Below are 26,073 nucleotides of genomic sequence, written 5' to 3'. Positions count from 1 at the left end.
AAAATTCGATTGAGGGATTGGCATTGCTATAACATTGCTCCATGCATTTTTCTGCATATTATAGTTGAAGCAACGTTAACGATCCAGGCTCCTTATTCAACTTTGTTTCAACCCTTGCTACTTAGATATTTCTCTACATACGCTTAATTCATTCTTTAATTCAATTCATTCAAAGATTATTATTAATGGGTTTCTAAAATTTAACCACACTTAATTAATTCCCGTAAAGACGATACTCAACTCATTATTGTATTACATCTTTGATTAGGTGCACTTGCATATATTATTTGCCTATCTGGTGAACTCGAGCAACATTACCCAAGAGAGCTCCACCTCTGACGTCTTCTAACACCTAGAACTAATATGAGCATAAATAGACTAAGAAGCTTTTTCCATGCACCATGGCATCATCAAATTTATAAAAGTGACACTGAGAACTCCATCTAGACCATGACTCACCCTCACTCCCATAGATTCATTTGTAAAATTCATCCACCTTGGTTTATAGTACCCCACATGAGCGCCATAATCAAGTTGAATTTGAACGTGTATGATTACGATGCCTTCTTACCAACATGAATCTATGGAAGGAATTAGTGTTATGGTCCCCATTAGAAATCTACGCACTTGATTTTTGAAACTGGCTACAAGCCCTCATCTTACTATAATACAACAATCGTACCCTTTTTCAACACTTTTTCAAGATTGATGAGGAATGGCAAACATGATGATTCAATGGAAGATATGCATCTTTATTGGAGTGATCAGAGGCTCGGAGCGATATAAGCAGCAGCCGTGATCAGAAGCCATGGAGCTTTAATCTGCTTCGTGGATCTCTAATGCTACAAATGATGTAATGAAAATAAACGCAAGTGCACATTGTCGTATCAAGTAGTAAAAATGAACGTAAATTAATGCATTGAATGTTGAACCCATAGAGATTAGTGATTACTGATAGAATTATATACAACAAAACATATAAATTGTACAATGATGCGATGATCAAAGTAATAGCTAAATAAAGTGTAAATAAGTTGGAAATAAGGGCGTTCAGCACAAGTAATAAAAGCAAACAGTTGATTCAAGTAATTGATTTTATGAAATGTCAAATTTACATATCTATCAACAATGTGATCGAAGAGACTAGCATTAATTGAGTTATCCTCTGAATAGAAATCACTCAAAACTTAAAATAATAATATATCTCTGTACACACTATGTGAATTATCCTACTTAGCTTGCGCATATATTTTAATTATTTTAATAAATTAACTTATAATTAATTTATATTATTTTTTTCTCGAAAAAAATATTATATGTATTGATTTAACATAGGTGCATCATTAAAAACTTCCCTATACCTAAAGGGAGGAAAAATGCGCATAGCATGGTGAGCGAAATACAAGACAAGTAAAGTACAACCAAAACGCACAGCAAACCAAAGAAGTCCGAGTACTAATGAACTGAAAACGAGCTACCACAGTGTCATCCAAACCTGAACAACTAGCAATGTATCATTATCCAGCCAAATCAGTCAGCCACAAAGCACTCTTCTACTACAGCATAAGGTCCGTCCAAAATAACTCAGAGACACCGAGTGTTGTTAAAAGCTGCAGTTCAACAAAAGCAATGCACAGATGCTACACATGAACACAAGCAAAGAAACAACCAACCGCAATCACTGCGCCATTAAAAACACAACCTCAACAACGCACCCAAAAAAAAAACAAGTACAAGCTAGGATCTTCCAACAACTGAAACCAAAAACTCTACCGACACCCAATACTTAATTCTGCAGCACAGGAACTGGATCTCCAGACCCAAACATAAATACCTAAGTTACCTAAGACCTCACCACCAAACTTTGAATAACTCCCGACTGCGCAAACCATCCTTAGCTAGCCAAAAAGCCATCATGTCCCAGCTACGCTAGATAAGTCGATTCTGAATTTTTTTTTAGATCCTCCTTGCTATTAATTTCCAGGAAAAATTCACACAAACACTTTTATTGAAACTCAACAAATATTACAAGAGTACTCTCACTCAAAAACAAGAACTACAACTCACTCTTATAAGACTTTGCTTCTTCACTCACTTAGAAGCTCTTAATTTTTCTTGATGCTTAAAACTAAAATGGGAAGGGGTATTTATACTACTCAAGAACAATCTTACACCACACAAATAAACTAATTTAAACCATTACAAATTCAACAAATATCTAACTCTCACCTAACTAAATTGATGTAAGCAATGACATCATTAATTAAATGATGTAAGCAATGACATCTTTAATTAAAATGATGTAAGTAATGACATCAATTTAGTTTGGATTTGGGTTTAGGCTCCCATAATGGATCAAGTTTATGATCCAACACCCTCCCTTAAACTTGATCTCGTGACCCCTAGTAGTTCCTTAATCTTAAGAAGTCTTCGCTGGTCAGTGGCTTGGTAAAAATATCAGCAACTTGATCTTGTGACTTCACATATTCAACTTCCACATCTTTTCTTGCAACACACTCCCTTATATAGTGGTAGCGAATATCAATGTGCTTGCTTCGATCATGGAATACTGGATTCTTTGCTAAGGCAATGGCTGACTTGTTGTCGACAAACCTTGGTAGGCTCTTCTTGTATCAAACCAATCTCCTTCAATAGATTTCAGATTCTAAGCCAAATTGCATGACACATGAGTAGCAGCAACATATTCCGCTTCACAAGTGGATAATGTGACAATCGGTTGTTTCTTTGACATCCATGTGAATGCAATATCTCCCATGAAAAATACGAATCCAGTAGTGCTCCTTCGATTATCTATGTCTCCACCCCAATCACTGTCGCTATATACAAACAAGCTTGTAATCATTAGAAACTGAATAGAACAAGCCAAAGTCAATTGTACCTTTCAGATAGCGAAGAATTCTCTTTGCGGCTTTAAAATGGGTGGTTGTTGGGGATTCCATGTAGCGACTAACCAATCCAACTGCGTGAAGAATATCGGGTCTCGTGCAAGTTAGATAGCGTTACTTCTACCAAACTTTTGAAGAATGTTGGATCTACACTTTCGCCTTCTTCATGTTTGGTCATCTTGATCCCGTATTCTGCCGGTGTGCTTATTGGCTTACAGTTCTCCATCTTGAACTTCTTCAGTATCTCCTTTGCATAGCTTTCCTGTGAAATGAAAATTCCATCATTTTGTTGCTTAACTTCAATGCCAAGGTAGTACGCCATGAGCCCCATGTCTGTCATCTCGAATTCTTTCATCATCACATCCTTGAATTCATTAAACATGCTTGGGTTGCTTCCAGTGAAGATCAAATCGTCCACGTAGAGGCACACGATCAAAATATCTTCATCTTTGATCTTGATATATAGAGCATGCTCGTAGGGACATTTGTTGAAGCCATTCTCTTGGAAGTACTTGTCGATTCGGCTATTCCATGCCCTTGGTGCTTGTTTAGCCCGTAAAGAGCCTTCTTCAACTTCAACACCTTGTCTTCATGCCCTTTGACTTCATAGCCTGATGGTTCTGAATGTAAAGTTCCTCTTCAAGAACTCCATTTAGGAAGGCGGACTTTACATCCATCTGTTGTCTTCCACTTGTTTTGAGCTGCCAAAGAAATGATTAGTCTGATAGTCTCGAGCAACAGGAGCAAATACCTCATCATAGTCAATTCCAGCCTTTTGACTATAGCCTTTAGCAACTAGCCTCGCCTTGTGCCTTTCAATCTCTCCTTTGGCGTTTTGCTTTGTTTTGTACACCCATTTGACACCTATCGCCTTATGTCTGATAGTCCCAATCGAGCAACAGGAGCAAATACCTCATCATAGTCAATTCCAGCCTTTTGATATAGCCTTTAGCAACTAGCCTCGCCTTGTGCCTTTCAATCTCTCCTTTGGCGTTTTGCTTTGTTTGTACACCATTTGACACCTATCGCCTATGTCCCTTGGGAAGTGAGGTAAGTTCCCATGTGTCATTCTTCTCGATGGCCTTGATTTCTTCGTCCATCCATCTCTCCATTTTTTTTCTTGTACCGCTTCTTGAAAGCTCACTGGTTCACAATCGGCAACAGACAAAATAATGTAAGATTATCTTGTGTTCAGTTACCTCATAGAGATCTCTAAGGCTTCTTGTGCGTTGCACAACTCTTTCACTTTGACTCCCACTGACGATGATGAAGGTGATGAGTCTCCTTGAGTGGTTGATGTTGGTGAAGTGGGTGGAGTTGCAAGCTCTTGTTGAGATTCATCTAGTTGCTCCCTCATTGTCTGCTCATCTTCTTCAAACTGAGGAAAGAAATTGAAGTCATCTGTATGAGAGTTAAAATCCCATTCTCCTTCTTCGTTGAAGACCACATCTCGACTATCACAACTTCTATTGTCTGGATTGTACAACTTGTAGCCCTTCGAATTAGCATCATAGCCGATGAAGATAAAAACTCTCGCTTTTATCATCAAGCTTCGTTCTTCTCTCGTCTGGTACGTAACATGGGCTATACTTCCAAAGGTTCTCAAGTGGGAAATGCCAGGCTTTTTCCACTCCATGCCTCTTGCGGTGTCCCCATACACTTCTTGTTGGAGACGATTTGACAAGTAGATGCACACGTATGCTTCCGCCCAAATTCTTTGGGTAGTTTCTTGCTTTTGAGCAGCTTCGTGCCATGTCGAGGATTGTTCTATTCTTTCTTTCTGCCACACCATTTTGCTGGGGGGATCTAGGAACTGTCATTGGTCGAATTCCATTTGCTTCACAGAACTCTTGAAACTCCCTGAAGTAAATTCTCCACCTCGATCGGATCATGGCTTGATATTTCTACCGCTTTCTTTCTCCACTGCTGCTTGAACTTCTTGAAGACTTCAAAAACTTCTGACTTCTGTTTCAAGAAATATACCAGGTTTTTCTTGAAATCATCAATGAAGAGAAGAAAATAGTTATTGTACCGAGAGAGCTTGGCTTGATCGGTCCACACACATCGGTATGGATGAGCTCAGTGGCTTCTTAGCTCTTGTCTCTGACTCCTTTGGAAAGCTTTTCTGAATTGTTTCCCGACTAGACACCCTTCACAGAGTTGGTCAGGATGGGTGATGTGAGGTAGTCCTTTCACCATCTCCTTCTTAGATAATAGCTAGACCTCCAAAATTGAGATGCCCAAATCGAAGATGCCAAAGCCATGATGCATTTGTAGCAAGCTTTCAGGCACTTTGCAACATCATTTTGTATGTTGATCAAGAACATTCTATTCTTTGACATCGGCACTTTAGCAATGAATTATTCTTATCATTTTATAGAAAGATTATAATTATTCATATAATATCATACCTTTCTCTAACCAGTTGCCCTAAACTTAAATGTTACTTTTCATATGGGCACATAGTAGACATTTGAAATAATTGATGTCTCCCATCTTTCAAACGGATAAGAATGTTCCTCTCCCTTTCACTGCTATTGTGGAATCATCTCCAAACGAAACATTTCCACTTACTGACTCGCTAGCTCCACAACATGTCTTTCTTCCACAATGTGATTGCTTGCACCACTGTCAAGATACCAGGAATTTGCTGGACACCATCAGTTCCTTTCGTGCTAGAAGAAGAGTTTCTTTGCCATCTGTCTTTTCCTCCACGTAATTGGCCTTCTCCTCAATTTTGTTGTTGGGAGCTCTACATTCTGAAGCATAATGCCCAAAATTTTTGACAATTATAACATCGAATTTGAGATTTGTCATACTTTGAGTTTGGATTAATTCTTCCACGGCCTCGTGTTGAGCTTCTCCTTTCTCATAGTTGTTGTTGGAATTGTTATTGTTGTAATTCCAGCCTCGTCCACGACCTCGACTTCCACCTCGTCCATGGCCTCTACCTCTGCCTTGGCCACGTTGGTCTATCATTGCGTTGGCTCTCATGCATATCCTTGAGTTGCAGCTTGAGGAGTTGCTCAGTAAACTCATGCTTCTTTTATGCTTCTTCGTATGCTTGCAATGATCCTTGGAGCTGTTCGATCCATTTCTTCCAAGTCTTTAGTTTCTTCAATCGTCACGACGATGTGCTCAAATTTGGGATCCAACGAACGGAGTATCTTCTCTATTATCCTCACATCGTCTAACTTTTCACCATTTCTTTTAATTGATTAGAAACAGCTACTACTTGAGAAATAATCTGAAATAGACTCAGATGCTTTCATGGTTAAGGATTCGAATTCACCTCTTAATGTTTGGAGACGAACCTTCTTCACTTGCTCGGATCCTTTGTAAGAGGTTTGCAGCTTCTCCCACGCTTCCTTGCTAGAGCTTGCATTGAAATCTTTTCAAAACCATCATCATCTAATGCTTGATAGATGAGGTAGAGAGCCTCTTGTCTCTCTTTCTTGAATCCTTCAAAGTTGTCTTTTGATCTGGTGTAAGAGTAGCAAAAATATCATCATCCGCAGGCTCATTATAGCCTTTCTCTATGATATCCCACACATCTTGTGATCCAAGAAGTGCCTTCATTTTGATACTCCAATTGTCGTAGTTGTGTTGTTGAGTGTCGGAACTTGGAATGGTGCCATACCATTGCCATATCTCTCAATATAATGAGATTTTGTAAAATCCGATTGCACGGATGAATCCGAAACGATGAAAAAAAAAAAACTTTGGAGGGACTTGGACAACTCGGTCAAGGGCTCCAACTCGCTGAATCGGCTCAACTCGGTGAGTCAACTCGATTTTCTGGCAGCAGTCTTCCGGCGGTGCGTGGCGGTGCGTCAGAACTCAGATTGAGAAAATTCTGGCGGCGTCGTATTCCTCTCGTCGAGACCTTCGATCTTTCCAACTCTCTCTGATGCCACTTTGTTGGAAATAACACTCACACAAAAACTTTTATTGAAACTCAAACAAATATTACAAGAGTACTCTCACTCAAAAACAAGAACTACAACTCACTCTTATAAGACTTTGCTTCTTCACTCACTTAGAAGCTCTTAATTTTCTTGATGCTTAAAACTAAAATGGAAGGGGTATTTATACTACTCAAGAACAATCTTACACCACACAATAAACTAATTTAAACCATTACAAATTCAACAAATATCTAAACTCTCACCTAACTAAATTGATGTAAGCAATGACATCATTAATTAAATGATGTAAGCAATGACATCTTTAATTAAATGATGTAAGTAATGACATCAATTTAGTTTGGATTTGGGTTTAGGCTCCCATAATGGATCAAGTTTATGATCCAACAAAAAGTCCTCGAATTGTCCCTTTTGTCGTAATCAAATAACCTCCATAGCCTAAGAAATCATCGATAGCAATTCCACACAGACTTAATCTTACACGCTGAGACAATAGGGAGTACAAATTTAAGTTTTGATTTGAGCATTAAAAGGATACAGCACAAAGTTATCCCACCAACCATCAAAATTCACCAAACACTCGACCTGCAAAGCTTTGATCCAAATTATTGCCCGCGATTTAATGTTAAACAGGGTATCATCAATGTTCGAAGATTTCCCATTGAAAACTTTATCATCACGCGCAAGCCAGCAGCTGCTATTAAAATGAGCCACCAGTGCCCCGAGACCCCTGTAAGCGAACTTTCAAAACAAAACAAGTAAAACTCTGAAACAGAAAGAATATTGGGGCAACTAACATTCCACCACTTATAAAATAATACCAAGAAATCCTTTATAAACTGACAACAAAAAAAAAATGACGATTACTATCTTCCAATTCAGAATCACACCAGCTACACTTGTGAGATTCACCACTCACTCCCCTTGAGTGAAGAAAAACCTTTGTCAGGATTCTATTTATCTTTAACATCCACAAGAAGCTCTTCACTTTTGGAGGAATTTTCAACTTCCATAACCTTCCAAACTCGAGACAAGGGTCATCAATCTGTACATTAATAATCAGTTGCGAAAGCCTCTTAACCGCGAATTGACAACCTTTTTTATGTATCCAATTGATTCTATCTGGAGAAGACTCAGTCAATTTAATTCCTACAAACAATAAGTGAGCTTTCTCCAACGGTTTTTCTCTCGTTCAAATAATGGTCTAATAAATAAAGAGCACCACTGCTCTACATTGAATCCGTCACAACCAATCATTGATGTTACCGAGACCCCCTTCACACTGGAAAGTCTAAATAGCCGAGGTGTATCTCCACACCACCAATCTTACCAAAAGAAGGTTGTTTTTCCATCGCCCAACTGTCATCGAAATGACTCAAAATTCATCCATCTAGATACATCACCGCTTTCCCAATTACTCATAATTCCTTTCCATATCAGCGATGATTTTCTCTGTTTTGTAGTATTTAATAACCAACTCCGTTGCAAACTACCATATTTAGCATTAATAACCTTTCTCCAAAGAGCTTATTTATCAATCATGTACCGCCATCCCCATTTCTCTAATAGAGCCCTCACCTCCAATATTCTGAGGTAGACATACTCTGTTCAAACAAACACGAGCTAACCTTCTCTTACCATCGACACTACCCCATAAGAATGCTCTTCTAATTTTCTTATAACACTGTTTGTGGAATCTCAAATAACGACATGAAGTACAAAGTTAAGGCTGATAGAACCGATGAGAACCACCCTTCCTGCAAATGACAATGTTCTACTCTTCCAACCCGAAAGCATCGTCTGAAATCTTTCTACAATCAGCTCCCACATTCTCATTTTCCTGGGATCGACTCTAAGAGGAATATCCAAGTACGAAAAAGGTAAATTTCCTACCCTGCACTCGCAAACCCGAGCCAGAACCTCAGCCATATCCGACTGTATACCCACTCCAACAAGACAAGATTCTCTGAATTTTATCTTCAACTCTGAACTAAGTTCAAAGCATCTCAGCATTTGCTTCACATTTATTTACTGTTTTCTCTACGTTCTTAAGGAAGAGTACTTTATCATCCACGAATTGGAGGTGAGTTACTGATTGATTAGAGACTACTTTTATTCCCCCAATCAAACTGCACTCCTCTTGCCGATTTCAGTAAAAGATGCAACACTTCTGTGACCATGATGAATAAAATGGGAACAAAGGACCCCTTGCCGCAACCCATTTTCATTCTGAACTCCCTACCTGGCGAGCCATTAACAAGAACTGATACCCTTGCCGAAGAAATGCACTTTGATATCCATCTTCTCCATTTCGGTCTGAATCTCATTTTTAACAAAACTATATACAGAAACACCCACCTCACGCAGTCATATGCTTTTAAAAAGTAACTTCACAACAACAGCTCCATTATCACCTCCTTTGTATTCCATTGTGTGAATCGTTTCACTTGCAACAAGAACTCCATCCAGTATTTGTTTGCCATCCACAAATGCGCACTGTTATCACTTATTAACTTATCCAAAATCGTACACACTCGTCTTGATAGCACCTTTACAATAATCTTATAAATTGAGCTCACTAAGCTAATCGACCTTAAGTCTTAAAAATTAGGGAAGTTTTGTTGTGTGGTGGTTAAAAAACGGCTAAAAAACGGCGTGAATAGTTAAACAAGTGATCGGTTAAAATTTAGACCGGTTATGTTATATCATTTAACCGAAAATATTATCAAGTATAATAACATATTAGGTAACGCTTATATAATAAAATAGGCATTTAACCGAAAATATTATCAAGTACAATAACATATTAGGTAGCACTTATATAATGTAATAAGTAGCGTTTATATTGACATATTTTCTAACTAAACCGGTATATTTATATCGGTAACATTGCAAATTTACCTATTACATTATAATTTTCGGTTTCGATGTTTGTGGGATCGATACAATTTTAAATGTATCGACACTTTATGCGTGCACCTCGTTGGGCATTCATTCTGGAAAAAAGTATCGACACAAACTTAAAGAGTGTCGATACATTATGTAGACATATTTTCTCATAAAACCGGTATATTTCTACCGGGTACATTGTAAATTTACCTATTACATTGTAATTATCGGTTTCGATATTTTTGGGATCGATACTTTTAATAAATGTATCGACACTTTATGCGTGCACCCCGTTTGTCATTCATTCTGGACAAAATGTATCGACACAAATTTAAAAAGTGTCGATACATTATGTTGACCTATTCTCTCATAAAATCGGTATATTTATACTGGTTACATTGTAAATTTACCTATTACATTATAATTATTGGTTTCGATGTTTTTAGAATCGATACTTTTAGAAAATGTATCGACACTTTTGTTTACCTATTCTTTCATTAAACCATTATATTTTACCTATTACTTTATAATAATTGGCTTCGATGTTTTGAGGATCGATACTTACAATAAATGTATCGACACTGTTTTGGAAACTTTATGTTTGAGAACCATACTGGACAAAATGTTGGAAACAAATCTTTGTGTTTACGAATTTTATCATTAAAAAGTCTATTTTTACCACCTACATTGTAAATTTACCAATTACTTTAAAGTTATTGAATTTTGTAGTTATTGTACATACCTAAATATGTCCTGCGAATTTAATGTTGTACCCACCCTTCAACTACCACTACTAATACCACATCCTATTGAAAGCACGACTGAAACATGTTGTTCAATGAACCTTTACTTACATCTCCATCAACTCCTGTTGGGACCACTGAACTTGCACAACAAAATTTTTGCCATGGATCATACTGATGCAGACAATGTTAAGCCAACCGAGGAAAGCCATGAACTACATAATGTTGATGAATCTGAGAGATTGGTTGGTCAGCTCTTTTCTTCAAGTGATCAAGCTTGGTACTTTTACAAGGGATTCGTACGGGAACATGGGCTTAGTGCACGTCGGGTAACAACACGACTTGAAATTAAAGGGAATGTGAAGACACAAGAATTTTGTTATTCCAGAGAAGGGTTTCAAGTATCAAAAGCCAACACTGTTGATCATCAACGTGCTCATACGCCAATCACAAGAACAGGATGTAAGGCTATAGTCGTAATTACAGGAATAAATACAAACGATAAATGGGTTATAAGTAAGTCTTATCAGAAACATAATCATGCATTGTGCACACCTGCTATGACACCATTTATGCGTTCTAATAGAGCTGTAAGTAAGGCTAATATCGATGAGATAATAGCATTGAAAGAAGTCGGTGTTGGCATGTCATAAGTAATGAACTATTTAACGCAGTAGACAGGGGCTATCATAATGTTAGATTTACACGTAAAGACCTCTACAATGCACTTCAAAGAGGTAAAGCAAAGGAAATCGTCGACGGGGATGTGAAAGAGCTTATTGCTTACTTTGATTATAAGAAACATGATGATCTCGAGTTTTTTATGACATACTCGATAGACAAATCAGGGGTATTGCATAATTTTATTTGGTCGGATTCTACATCGAGATCAGATTACACATGCTTCGGTGATGTAATTGCGTTCGACACAACGTACAAAGATAATTTGTATGATCTACCAATTATGTCTATTGTAGGTGTCAATCATCACTATAATACACTTGTGTTTGCTACTGCCATAATCGCTGACGAGACGTCTCAATCTTTCGAGTGGGTGCTACAGAATATTTTAGAAGCCATGATGAATAAATCGCCTATTTCAGTTGTCACCGATGGGGATAGGGCAATACAGAGGGCTATCAAATCTGTTATCCCTTATGTTAAGAACAGATTATCTTCTTGGCATCTTTTTCGCAATGCACAAGCTAACATTGGTGACCCAAAATTTACAACAGCATTCTCAAAATGCATGGCTTCCTGGTGGACAACCGACGAATTTGATATTCAATGGCATTCAGTTGTTTTAGAATTCAACATCGAAAAGCATCCATGGGTGATTGAGAAGGGAAATACTCGGCACTTATGGGCACAAGCATATATAACCGGTCATTTCTTTTCCAATATTCGCTCAACACAAAGGTACGAGTCTATGAATGCTTCACTCGCGATTGCACTGAAACACAAGAAGACATATTTAGATGTTGTTCGTGTAATTGAAGATGGAATTAGTAGAATGCGTATGAATGAGTTGAAAGTAGATTACTTAATTTCCCAGACAAAGCCCTTCCAGATCACAAAATTGGCTGACCTTGAAAGCCATGTTGCTGAGATTTATACGCGCAAATCTTTCCGTGTGTTCCAAGAAGAACTTTAACGGGAGACATTGTACCGGATTCAGGAAAAGATTTAGTCCTTATCAGATGAATGTCAAAATTATATTTTGACAAAGTACAAAGAAAAAAATAGGACATTTGAAATTAGTTTTGATTCTCGTAGGGAAACCCTAAATTACTCTTGTATAAAATTTGAGACCGTCGAGCTTTCATGTCGCCATCAATTTCACGTTTTGAAGCACTTGGATTACACATATTTGCTCGGTTCTTTGATTTAAAGTAGGTGTACTAAGGATGCGAAGGCTTCTGCACCCAATTTTGTTGACTTGAATGTGCCTCCAGAAGTAATGCAAATGGCAAGGTTCGATGCTCTACGTGTAACGACAAGTAGGTTATGCTACATTGCATCAAAGACAGACGGGTCTTTCAAAACTGCAACAGATGAGATGAAAATACTAAGAGAAGAATTTGAAAACTCATTTTGTTTGAATGATTCAGTCAACCGGAGCAGTGTAGTAAACAACGTTTGCGACCCTCAACGAAAACAACGCAAGAGAAAAGAAGTACCAAAGAACAAGTTCGAGAAGAAAATTAGGCGATGTGGGTTCTGCAACGGTGAGGGACATAACAAACTAACATGTCCTCAAGTTAAGCTCAGTTTGAATACAAGCACACAATCTACATCAACTGATTTTTTTGAAGACGGATTGGAATGGCCATTCAGTCCAACACATGATAACAATTATATTAGTGACATTTGGAATAATGCAGACAACGATTTCCATATATCGTAAGTATCAACATGACTCATACTGTGTATAAGAAACATGTACAACAACCTATTGATAACTTTTATCATCTCATACATAATTACATTCACATACAAAATTATAAATCGTATACAAAATTATGAATCTTATACAAAATTTCCCCTACATTTACATCATCGCTTCCTTTTGTTATTCTTGTGTCTCATGGCAGCTTTTGTCATCTCCTCTCTTAGTCTATTTTGATTGTGGCTTACGAGATCGTTTAATATTCCATCTACATCATCACAAAAATGTCAAACAATCTGTAGAATATAGTCTCCCGTAAATCATGGTCGGTTACATTGTAGAATTACCTACTACATTATAAGTATGAGTTTCGATGTTTTTGGGATCAATACTTTTTATAAATGTATCGACACTTTATGCATGCACCTTGTTTGGGCATTCATTCTAGACAAAAAGTATCAACTCAAATTTTAAAAGTGTCGATACATTATTTAGACCTATTCTCTCATAAAACTGATATATTTCTATCGGTTACATTGTAAATTTACCTATTACATTGTAACTATCGGTTTCGATGTTTTTAGGATCCATCCAATTTTAAATGTATCGAGACTTTATGCGTGCACCTAGTTTGGCATTAATTCTAGACAAAATGTATCGTCACAAATTTAAAAAGTGTTGATACATTATGTTGACCTATTTTCTTATTAAATCGGTATATTTATACAAGTTACATTGCAAAATTAGGTGATGTGGGTTCCACAATGGTGAGAGACATAACAAACTAACATGTCCTCAAGTCAAGCTCAATTTGAAAACAAGCACACAACCTAAATCAACTGATTTTTTCGAAGACAAAATGGAATGGCCATTCATACCCGCACATGATGACAATTATGTTAGTAACATTTGGAATAATGTAGACAACGATATCCATATATCGTAAGTATCAACATGACTCCTATTGTGTATAAGAAACATGTACAACAACTTATTGCTAACTTTTCTCATCTCATGCATAATTACATTCACATACAAAATTATAAATCGTATACAAAATTTCCCCTACATTTACATCATCGCTTCATTTTGTTATTCTTGTGTCTCATGGAAGCTTTTTTCATCTCCTCTCTTAGTTTATTTTGATTGTGGCTTACGAGATCACTTAATAATCGCATACGATCCCAATGTCGAACAACCTATATTCAAATTGTTAATACGTTAAGTATTGTAAACCACAACATTCAATATACTACTTTTAACAATTTAACCACAAACTAATTTTTAATTTCACTTACAAAATCATCAGTTTCCCCTATAGAACAGATCGATTCCATCTGCATCATCACATAAATGTCGCAATCATATCTGTTACAAAATTTGAAAACCACACATGTCAATTATGAAACCTGCATAAATTGCGCTTTCTATTTATGATAACATCCCATTCCCATTCAATTGCTCATTCAACTTATGCTCCACTAATTTGAATTATTTCAGTGGGACCTTTCCTAGAGAGCCACATGCTTCTACCTAAATGTGTTTGTTATTATACCTATCTAATATTTTCATCTGCATTAAAAAATATCAAGTTATGATCCAAACAAATTATGCATTATAATTTACATGCTTTCCTTTCATACATACCAATCTCTTAGCATCCTTCACTCTCTGTTAAGCTGTTTGAGATGAAAACAGACTATCATATACCGTTTCAACACATTGTACCATATCTAACACCAACAAATACCAATGGGAATTTCGGTAGCTTATTGTGATCATGATCTGCCATAAATTTCACACCCAATTTGACAAAATTCAACATTATATATCCGAAAACATTATTTGCAATTCGTATGGTGTCTTACCTTGTCACACTAAGTGAATTTCACATAGTCAACCAATATGGCACCCCAAAAGCTCGCAAGACCATCAATAGTTATGGTGTCGTTGGCCTCCAACGCCTGTTGCTGCATTTATGTGACAATCATTATTAATTTACCGTCTATAACACTATTTCTCAACATTTATTAATTTAACTCACCACTAAGTAGTATGGAAGGTAGTCAGTCTTCTCGAGTAACTTTTTCTCCTCGTATCGTAGTGTCCAGCCGAGCAAATCAATAACCTAACAAAATTAATTACACAATCAAAACATATTCACTAGGTTTTAACATTTTTTACTGTCTACTTACCATACCACCAACCCATTCTATAGGCTTCAACGTTTGAACGTCATTTACAGTAGCAAATTAATTTCCCATTACGATTACAACATGTTTGTATGAAGCATTACGATTAATATTTTGTCATGAAATATTTAAATATCACTCAAAAAGAAATATATTTCACTTACGCTGATTCTAACCCACTATTCCATAAATAATCACACATTGCAGCTTCGAGCTCACCAATTCCGTTTAGAATTTCTTCTTTTTCAACCTACATTTTTGCATACAAATTTTTGTCACAACAACATGATAAAAATAAAATGAAGTTTTTTTTTATTCAACTTACCTTCTGCTTCTTCTTCTTGGGTGCAGGACATTCTAAATCCAAATCTGCATCTATAACACTCTCTGGTGTATAGATCACATCGACATCCTTCCTCCTTACTTCCTCCATCTTTTCTTCTTCCTCCATATTTTTTTCTTTATATTTTTTTCAATTCATCGTATTTTTCCTCTAAGTAAGTCTTCATCATTTTTATTTCACCCTTCAGCGATTCCCCTTCAGCCAAGTTTTTCTCAACCACTCACTTTAACCTCGTAAGTTCACCCCTCAAATCCACAACTTCCTTCGCCACTCCATCAATTTTTCCACCCATCATCATCTTAACTTCACCCCTCAAATCCACAACTTCTTTCACCACTCCATCAATTTTTCCACCCACTTCCCCCTTAAGCCTCTCCATTGCCTCTTCGACTCTTGATTATCTTTGCGAAATATCAAAAATGATTTTTTTTGCATCTGCCAATTCAGACATAAAAAATGTCAAATTTACTCTGTTTTTCCTCAGCGTCATCCCCCTACTACCACCTCTTCTTCCTTCTCCTCTTCCTCTACTGCCTCCACTTCCTCCTCTGCCTCCTCTAACTCCTTGCCAATAACCTCAAAATTAAATTACAATATTAATACGTTGATTATATTATAAATATTATTTAATTAAATTTAATACCCTTTCTTGCTTCCTCGGTCTATCCAACTTCAACTTCGCCATCACTCTAACCACCTTTTCCTTCCCACATGCACGGATGCGTGCCACTCTATTTCTTTCATAAGTCGGAACACTATCACAGTCTGACCAAAATCGAACAGTGCAACCTCCATTTATAATAAAATTTATCATTTTATATAATAACTATACTAGCAGTTTATATAAAAAAACAAAAACGTTCTTCAACTCATTTACCTCTAAGATTGCTATACACCCTTTGAGGTATCTCTGGTTGTTCTTTTGAAAGGTGATTATTGATTCAATCAATCTTGAATGGACATATTCAGCCCAATTGAATTCACCATTGAAGCCTTCATCGCAAATTAGCTTCATATTGTCCTTGTTCATTGAAGTATCACCCGTTGGACAAAGAAAGATCCTGACAAGGTACAATAGAACTCGGGACTTCGGGTCATCCCCCCGTAAGATCCACTTTTGATTTTCTCTTCAAGTTTAACATATGGCACCTTCTACTTCAAATCATATTTGGAGGCAAGTGCTTTCCAGTTCTTACTCTTAGAGACTTCTACAACACTTTTGCCTTCATTTCCTACCCCCAAGACGGTTGCAGCACATGGGACCCTCACAGGAAATGAATAATCATCATATTTAGCAATACATTATTAGACATAAAATTGTTCCATCAAGGATCGACACAATTCCCTCCTAATAGGTCTATCACTTACTCCTATCAACGATCAAAACCATATTTCTTCCAGCACATTCAACTGATCCTTCTCCTTAAGGTGTTCAATTAATGAATTCACCCTTTTAATGCTGCACCTTGTCGACATTTCCTACATTTTTTAACAATATATAATGTTATTATTCTTATATATCTTGTATCAATGTATTTACAAGTTTAATGAATACTTTCTTTTCATGTGCTTTCCTCCATGCTTTGTATTCTTCACTATCTATCTTTGATTGTGTGATGTAAGGTTCCTTGTCAACATCACTCATTGAATTCCATTTCTCCAACACATTATTTTTCACCTAATATTAAGCATAAACGTTTCTTAATCAATACATTAACGCTAAATAATACTCAATGTCAATTTCATTTTACATATCGAACCGATGTGTTTGCCAGCTTCCTTCATTCTTTGGCATTCAGTCATACTGTCAATATTTAAAATTTGTAATCAATTTAAAGTTCTTAAATACTTTAATCCAATTACCATTTCAACAATAATAACAAAAAGACATTGATACTTACTAGAAGTACATATATCCACCCTTTGGTTGCTTTCGTCTCTCGACCTCAATTTCAAAGTCATCTTTGCCACCAATAATTGCAATACCCTTTAACTTCATTTTTCCTTCATATATCAGTTTACGCAAATCAAATCAAATATTGGTTACATACACTTTATTCAATATACAAATATCGATAACTACTCTTGTAGTAAAATAGTTTCCTTCAAAAGAATTTTAATGGCAACTACAACAAGTGTAGACACATTTATACAACCTACAATATCATTTTCTACCTATAATATTATATACAGGTATCCATTTTTATTTTCTACCTATAATATTATATAATCAGTCTCAAACCCTTCTTGGCTTTGATTCGAAATCCCCAAACTAAACCTAAAAACCCTAATCCCTATTTCCTTCAAACTAATAGGAACACTCAATACTCCAAGTATCGGCACATTTATTCAACTTATAATATCATTTTCTTCTTATAATATTTAATAACAGTATCGATATTTATATTTTACCTAGAATATCACTTTCTACATGTAATCGGTCCCAAATGCTTCTTTACTTCGAAAACCCCAAACAACATATAACAACCCGATTTCCGATTATTGTAATAATAAAAAACTAGGGTTTCAATAACGTACATTTCGATTCAACTGCAGTAACAAGCAAAAAAACTTCTCTTTAGAAACGCCTTTTGAAATGCAGCAACAATTACGCTTCGATTTCAAAAACTCGTTCGTGTTCTATCTATTTTCAGAGGAAATTTAGCTATGCCCTTTATATTTTCATCGGATATGTTATTTATATTTAATCGATACAATAACACAAGTGTCGATACTTTTATGTCAGGTGTCGATACTTTCGATAGGATATTTACCTATTTCTTTAAAAGTATCAATAATTTATTACGCGTACTTATTAAAGTATCGACACTTTCAACATATTCGGTAGCGCTTTACCGGTTTTGTCATTTCGAGACCGGTTTTGTCATATTTTTCCTGTTATATTGTTATGGATTGATATTTTTTTTTATAAAGTATCAATACTTTATAGGCGCTATTAGTACTTCTCTTTCAAATTCCAAAAGTGTCGATACTTATATTAAAGTATGGACACTTTCAACATATCCGGTAGCGCTATACCGATTTTGTCATTTCGAGATCGGTTTTATCATATTTTTACCTATTATATTGTTATGGATCGATACTTTATACTTTTTATAAAGTATCGACACTTTATAAGCTCTATTACTGCTTCTCTTTTAAATTCCAAAAGTGTCGATACTTATATTAAAGTATCGACACTTTCAACATATCCGGTAGCGCTTTACCAGTTTTGTCATTTCGAGACCGATTTTTCGTATTTTTACCTGTTATATTGTTATGGATCAATACATTTTTCTTTTAATTTCCAAAAGTATCGATACTTATTTCAATCTAATCGATACTTTCAACATATCCGGTAGCGCTTTACCGATTTTGTCATAATGAAACCGGTTTTGTCATATTTTTACATGTTATATTGCTATGGATCAATACATTTTTTATTTGTATCGACACAAACCGACAAGCTAAGTTTGTCGGTTGCCAAATTTTTTAATATTTCTTCATGATTTTCACCTACAACATTATTATTACTCAACACTTCCGGTAGCACTAAACCGAATTTGTTAAATATCTTTTAATGTATCCGGTAACGCCGTATATTAGTTCGCCTTTCCTGAAACTCCCCCTAAAAATTGACACATAAGACCACACAGGTTTTGTGATAAGAAAACCTAATCTAATAAAGGGTAAACTACATATTTAGTATCCAAACAATTATATTTTTCTGTTTTGGTCACCTAACTTTGTTTTCTTTTAAAATCATTATGAAGGTTTTGTTCAAATTTCATTTTGGACACATAAGACCACACATATTGTGTGCAATAACAAAACCTAGTATAATAAAGGGTCGAGCTTAGTACTCAACTATCACTTTTGTTTTGTTATGGTCAACCAATATTATTTTTTTCAAAATCATAACTAATGTTTAATTTATGTTTCATTTTAGTCACCCACCTTAAAAACTTTAATGGCGATAGTGACATGGTACTTTTAAAAACAATTTCTTATTAATTTTCATGTCACTTTCTCCATCGTAATAATATTTTTTAACCAATAAGGTGGTAGCATGTCACTTTTTCTATCCCGAGACTTCTTCGATGGTGGCCAAACGCCTTGTCATTGATCAAAGCATATTATTTGGTATAATTATACCGACAACTATATTTAACTTGTACTAAAGTATAACCACAACATAAATGAATTTGAATTACTTAGAATTCAAATTTGGGACCATAAGCAAACAAAAAACAATTTAATCACCAAATCATACTAAGAATTTTTTAATATTATATCTACATAAATGTTTAATTTATATAACTTTTAAATTAAAATATGAAATTATTTTAAACTTCATTTATTAAAAATATTTACATAATTATTTATATATTTTTTACAAAAATAATATAAAATCATTCTAAAAATTAAATGATATTTATTTGTCTCCAACCAACTTTTATAACATTTATTTCAAATTTTATAATTTTTTTATAATGGTTCCAATCAATTTTTATAATATTTATTTAGAATTTTATATTTTTTATAATATTTATTTAATTTTAAATAATTGAAATTTTATATTTTATTATAAATAAATATTATAAATTTAACTTTTAGAACGAATTTTATATTAATTTCAACCAATAATGATTTTTGGAACTTAAAGCTCAAGTCTTTGAGTTTGAGCACTTCCAATGACGTCTCGATTCCAAACTTCCTGGGATCTTTGAAAATTTTTAGATATTTGAACTTATCAAAAGCTGGATTCATTGGTGTAATTCCAACAAGTTTTGGGAACCTCTCTACCTCGCAAATTCTTGATGTTTCTTCTGAATTTATGAGCTTAAGCTCAGATAATCTTTAATGGATGGCTGATCTTGTTTCTTTGAAACACCTTGCCATGAATGAAGTTGAACTTTCAAATGATAAGTCCAAATTTTGTAGGTGATAAAAAACTAAGATTCTCAACAACTGTATTGTATTTGTTTGCTTACAAATGTGTAAAACTACCTTATTTATAACAAACCTACATACAATGTAATTCTAGAATAATCTATAACAACCTGACAACACACCATTTAGGGCTAACGACACCCATGTAGCTGACTCATACCATGCATCTTAGTCATAGCTACAACATTCTTCCTACTCCTCTGTAGGTATTCCATAGTTGTAACATCCTCTCGACTTCTCCGTGGCTTCTTCATTAATAACTTGAATCTTGTCACGAAATAGAGTAAAAGCAGATTTTGACAATGGTTTTGTCAAACCATCAGCAAGTTGATGAGGCACAGGAACGTGGTTCACACTTAGTTCTTTATTCGTTACTTTCTCTCGCACAAAACACATATCTAGTTCCATGTGGTTTGACTTAGCTTAGAAAATAGGGTTGGTGCTCATCGCCACCGCACTGGTGTTGTTGTTCCATAAAACAGGGGTTTCGAATTGCTTCTCACACATTTCTCGTAGTACTGTTTGAAGCCAAACAACCTTAACAACATTGTCAGTGATGCTCCGGTATTCGGCTTCTGTAGTAGAACGAGGTTTTCTATTTCTTTGAGCTCCACGAAACTAGATTGTTACCAAGGAACACGTACTGGTATGATTTTGACATGCAATCATCTAGATTACTTGCCCAATCAGCATCAACAAAGGCAATAAGATTAGTTGTTGAACTATCAGCATTAAATACAAGATAGTAATGTATTATACCCGCCAAATAACAGAGTATTCTTTTAACAACTATCCAATGTTCTTCGCACGATTTATGCATGTACTGAGCTACACGATGTACACTGAACGCAACGTCTGGTCAGGTGTGACTGAGATACATTAAGGCACCAACAATGCTTCAAAACTGTTATCCATCACTAAGGGGTTTCCCTGTATCCTTCTTGAGCTTGGGTGACAAAACCATGGACGTAGGAACAACCTTAGCTCCCATCATCTTTGACCGTTCAAGAAGCTCTCTAATAAACTTTTGTTGCTTTAAAACAAGTCTATCACTATACCTTGTAACTTCAATACCCAAGAAATAATTCAATGAACCAAGGTCTGTAAGTGAGAACTTCTCACCTAGCTGTTGGACAACCGTTTTGATAAATTTAAAAGAATCCCCAGTGATGACAATGTCATCAACATAAACAAGAATGAACACACGAATTCCATCCGTGCAACGAACAAACAACAAAGAATCAGTAACTGACTCTTGATAGTGTAAGTCAAGAGGAAATCATCGTAGCGTACCATACCACATTCGAGGAGCTTGCTTTAGGCCATATAAAGCCTTCTGTAGACGGCAAACCAACACTTCTCCAGCAGTACCCTGTTGTTCAAAACCATGTGGTTGAGTCATAAAAACCTCATCACCAAGGTCGACATTTAAAAAGGCATTGTTTGCATCCACTTTTCGTAGAGGTCGTCTATGAGCAATGGCAACAGAAAAAAAAAACATTAATTGTAGAAGCTTCGACCACCGGACTGAAAGTGTTACCAAAATCACAACCAGGGGTCTACAAAAACCCCTTGGCTACTAATCGAGCCTTGTGACTAGCTATTGTCCTGTCAACATTTTGCTTAATTTTGAATAACCATTTATAGCCCAAAGCAGATCGACCAGTGGTTCAAGTGTCAAAGTTTTGTTTTGAACCAAACTATTATACTCATTAAGTATAACTTGTTTCCATTTTGCTGATTGAAAATGTTGAAAACATTTTGTTGTTTTGATATTAGAAATTAAGTGTTAATTGATTTTAAGATTTTATAATCATTTTTAAAGTATATTCGATTAAATTATTCGAATATCAAAATATTACTCCAAGTTTTTCAAATGTCAATTTCAATCCTTACTTCAGTGTAAAATTGTGTTTTAATCTTAAAATATTATTGAAACAAATTTTACAAAATATTTCAAGCCTTAATCGAGCCAAAAATAATTTTTAAATAGAAGGGCTTTGAGAAAAACAGATTACCCAGTGGGTACCGATACCCCTATACAAGTTTTGGCTCCGAGAAAAACATAATGTCCTATGGGTACCGATACCCCCATAGAGGTACCGATACCCCTAGTCATATAACGGTCGAAATATTTGAATTTTACACTGCAGGTACCGATACCCATTAAAGAGGTACCGATACCCTACGCTCCCGGCATCCTTTTTCAAGAGAGTTTTCACACTACCACGGATCTAACATCACCCAAATGATTAACAACGGCTAGAATCAATCCAAGGTGTATTTAAACATGTTCTCAAGCCATTGATCAATAAGAATTCATTGAGAAACAAGTGAGAAAGCATTAAACATCAAGTTTGTGTATTTCAAGCCAATTTTCCTTCAATATTCATTTTGCTTTCAAGAACACATATTGTGCTCATTTGTAATCATCTTTGAGTGTTCTTTTATTGTTCTGGAATTGTGCAAACACATTGCCTTGTGAGGTTTTTCTGTAAGTTTGCGAACTTTGTATTGTTCTCTTTGGGAGAGAGTGTTCTCAAGAATTTGGGGTATAATTCTTGAGGGATTTGTAAGGTTACTCTTTGTTCTCAAAAGAAAGACAAATTAGTGAATTTGTAGAAAATCCTTAGCGTGGATAGCTAAGGTAGTGCGTGGACTTTGGTTGAGAAAGTTAAACCACTCTAAATCGCTGTGCAATTATTTTCTATTTTCTGCAAAAGCTTTCACCAAAATTTTTTATTACCAATTCACCCCCTCTTGGTTATTTTGTTGATTAATTAACTCATCAATTGGTATCAGAGCCTCACTCATTTGAAGGTTTAATCGCCTCTTGAGTTAATTTGGGAAGAGTTATATCAATATTCAAGTCATCAATGGCCTCTACTTCAAACTTTGACTCTGGTCTTGATTCAATGCCCATCAACAAGCCTCCTTTCTTCAATGGAGAAAATTATGCTTATTGGAAGAATAGAATGAGGTACTTCATTCAAGCAAGTGACATGGGAGCATGGAATATCATAGAAGATGGATACATCATACCTTCCACTTATTCAAGATTGTAGAATGAATGAGATACAAGAATGTTCCAACTCAACTCAAAGGTTATCCATATTATTTTTTGTGCTCTTAGAGATGAATACGGGAGAGTTTCATCTTGTACAACCACCAAGGAGATATGGGATAAACTACAAGTCACTCATGAAGGCACAAACAAGGTAAAAGAATCTAAAATTAGTCTTCTAACTCATAGCTATGAAAATTTCAGGATGAAACAAGATGAAGATATCAAAGCTATGACGGATAGATTTTCCACGATTGTCAATGGTCTCAAATCATATGGAGAGATCATTCCAAATGAGAAGCTTATGAGGAAGTCAGTTTACTTTCTTCCAAAATCTTGGCAATCAAAGAAGACAGCGATCATCGAAGCTAAAAATTAAAATCTTTAAACCTTGATGAGCTTATTGGTTCTCTCCTCATGCATGAAATGATGCTCCAAGATGAGGTATACCTCGAGAAAATAGATGAGCCAAAGAAGGAGAGGAGAATAAGAAAAACGCTGGAGTTGCTCTCAAATCCACAAAAAATTGAGAGTGATTCTGATGATGACGACGATGATAAAGAAATGGCATTATTTGCCAAACAGTTTAGAAAATTAATGAAGCCCAATAGAGGAAGAAAATTCAGAAGAAATGAAGGCTTCAAAAATGAACCAAAAGAGAATGACCCGATCATTTGTTACGAATGCAAAAAGCATGGGCATGTCCAATATGATTTCTCGCAACTAAAGAAAAAGGGTCAATCCAAGAAGAAGCACAAGGCACACGTGGCTACCTGGAATGATGATGATGAATCATCAAATGAAGAGGAAGAAGAAGTAGTGAACATGTTCTTAATGGCCACCGGGGAAGATTCTCAGGTAACCTCTAACTCATTTAATTTCGAAGATTATTCTTTTGATGAGTTAGTAAAAGAATATACTGGGTTGACTTCAGATTATAAGAAATTATTTTTGAAATAAAAAAATGATATTTCAAAATTTAAAAACGAAAATAATCTCATATCGAAGACCAACATGATCTTGAAAGTAAAATTAAAGAATTGCAAATCAAAATCGAAAATTTTGAAAAGAAAATTTCTGATTTGCATAATTTACTTTCAAGAGTTTATGACGATCATCAAAATAAAATTGATGATCTTAAAGCTTCTTTTGATAAAGTTGGAACAAAACGTTTTGAAAATGGAGAAAGTTCAAAATCCAACTTTGTTAGAAAAAGTTTTAAAAACTACAATCATAGAGGTCCCCGAAGAACCTCTAATGGTAAAATCGTTAAAAGCATATGGATTCCTAAAGAACTCATTACTACTAAAGATAAGGATATCCTACACAAATAGATACCCAAGAGGGACTAGGATTTTAGGGACTAATGAATATGGACCCAAAAGAATTTGGGGACTAAAATCAAAAATTAAACTATGTTTTTTAGGGAAAAAAACATGACTACAAGGCGCAAAATTCAAATTCAAATTCATGGTTCCTTGATAGTGGATGCTCAAGACATATGACCGGAGACAAGAGCTGATTTATAAAGCTTAACGACAAAAATGGAGGAGTGGTAACCTTTGGTGACAATTAAAAAGGTTACATCGAATGTATAGGTACCATAGGTAATACCTCTTCCTTACAAATAGAAAAAGTATTATATGTGAATGGGTTAAAGCATAATCTATTGAGTATTAGTCAATTATGCGATAAATGATACAATGTCTTATTTGAAATAAATAGTTGTAAAATTGTTGACATTGCATCTAATTGGATTATGCTTCTTGGTCATAGAATAAGAAATATATATATGGTGCATTTAGATTCTATTAATATAACTAATTTATGCTTAGTTGCTAAGGATGAACATGATAGTTGGTTATGGCATAGGAGACTAGGACATACTAGCATGAGTGTTTTACAAAGACTAATATAAGGAGATTTAGTAAGAGAGTTGCCAAATCTAAAATTTGATAAAGATAAAATCTGTGATGCTTGTGATAAAGCAAAACATAAAAATGTTTCCTTTAATTCCATTAATGATGTATCAACTATTAGAGTATTACAATTGATCCATATAAATCTTTTTGGGCCAATTAGAACTATTAGCTTGGGTGGAAAACAATATTGCTTTGTATTGGTAGATGACTATTCTAGATATACTTGGGTTCTATTTTTAAGTACTAAAGATGAAGCATTAAAAAAATTATCACGTTTTCAAAAGTAAGCCAAAATGAAAAAGGTTACTCCATAACTAGTGTTAGGAGTGATCATGGTACTGAATTTGAAAATCTTGGATTTACTTATTTTTGTAATTTTAATGGTATTAGCCATAATTTTTCAGCTCTTAGAACCCCTAAACAAAATGGAGTTGTTGAGAGGAAAAATCAAACTTTAGAAGAAATGGTTAGAACAATGCTTTGTGAAAACAATTTGCCAAAATATTTTTGGACAGAAGCCACAAATACCGCTTGTTATGTTATAAATCAAGTAATGATTAGGCCAATTTTAAAGAAAACTCCATATGAACTTTTCAAAAATAAAAACCTTGACATTAGTTACTTTCATCCTTTTGGATGTAAATGTTTTGTTTTAAACAATGATAAAGAAAATCTTGGTAAATTTGATGCTAAAAGAGATGAAGAAATTTTTCTGGATTATTTCTTAAATTCTAAAGCTTGTCGAG

General features: G+C 35.1%; 1 protein-coding gene across 1 annotated transcript; it reads right to left on the bottom strand.

The window, feature by feature from the left end:
- Window positions 1-7,339: 7,339 nt before the first annotated feature.
- LOC120133535 lies at window positions 7,340-8,845 on the bottom strand. Its single transcript, XM_039150105.1, has 2 exons — window positions 8,552-8,845; window positions 7,340-7,573 (listed from the first exon to the last, which is right to left on the bottom strand). Exons 1-2 carry the CDS (start codon window positions 8,843-8,845, stop codon window positions 7,340-7,342), a joined length of 528 nt encoding a protein of 175 aa, XP_039006036.1.
- Window positions 8,846-26,073: the final 17,228 nt, after the last annotated feature.

The sequence above is a fragment of the Hibiscus syriacus genome, unplaced genomic scaffold (assembly GCF_006381635.1).
Source record: "Hibiscus syriacus cultivar Baekdansim isolate YM2019G1 unplaced genomic scaffold, ASM638163v2 tig00110584_pilon, whole genome shotgun sequence".
Taxonomy (NCBI): Eukaryota; Viridiplantae; Streptophyta; class Magnoliopsida; order Malvales; family Malvaceae; genus Hibiscus; species Hibiscus syriacus.
Note: the sequence above shows the minus strand (reverse complement) of the source record. Positions and strands in the feature narration are given on the sequence as shown.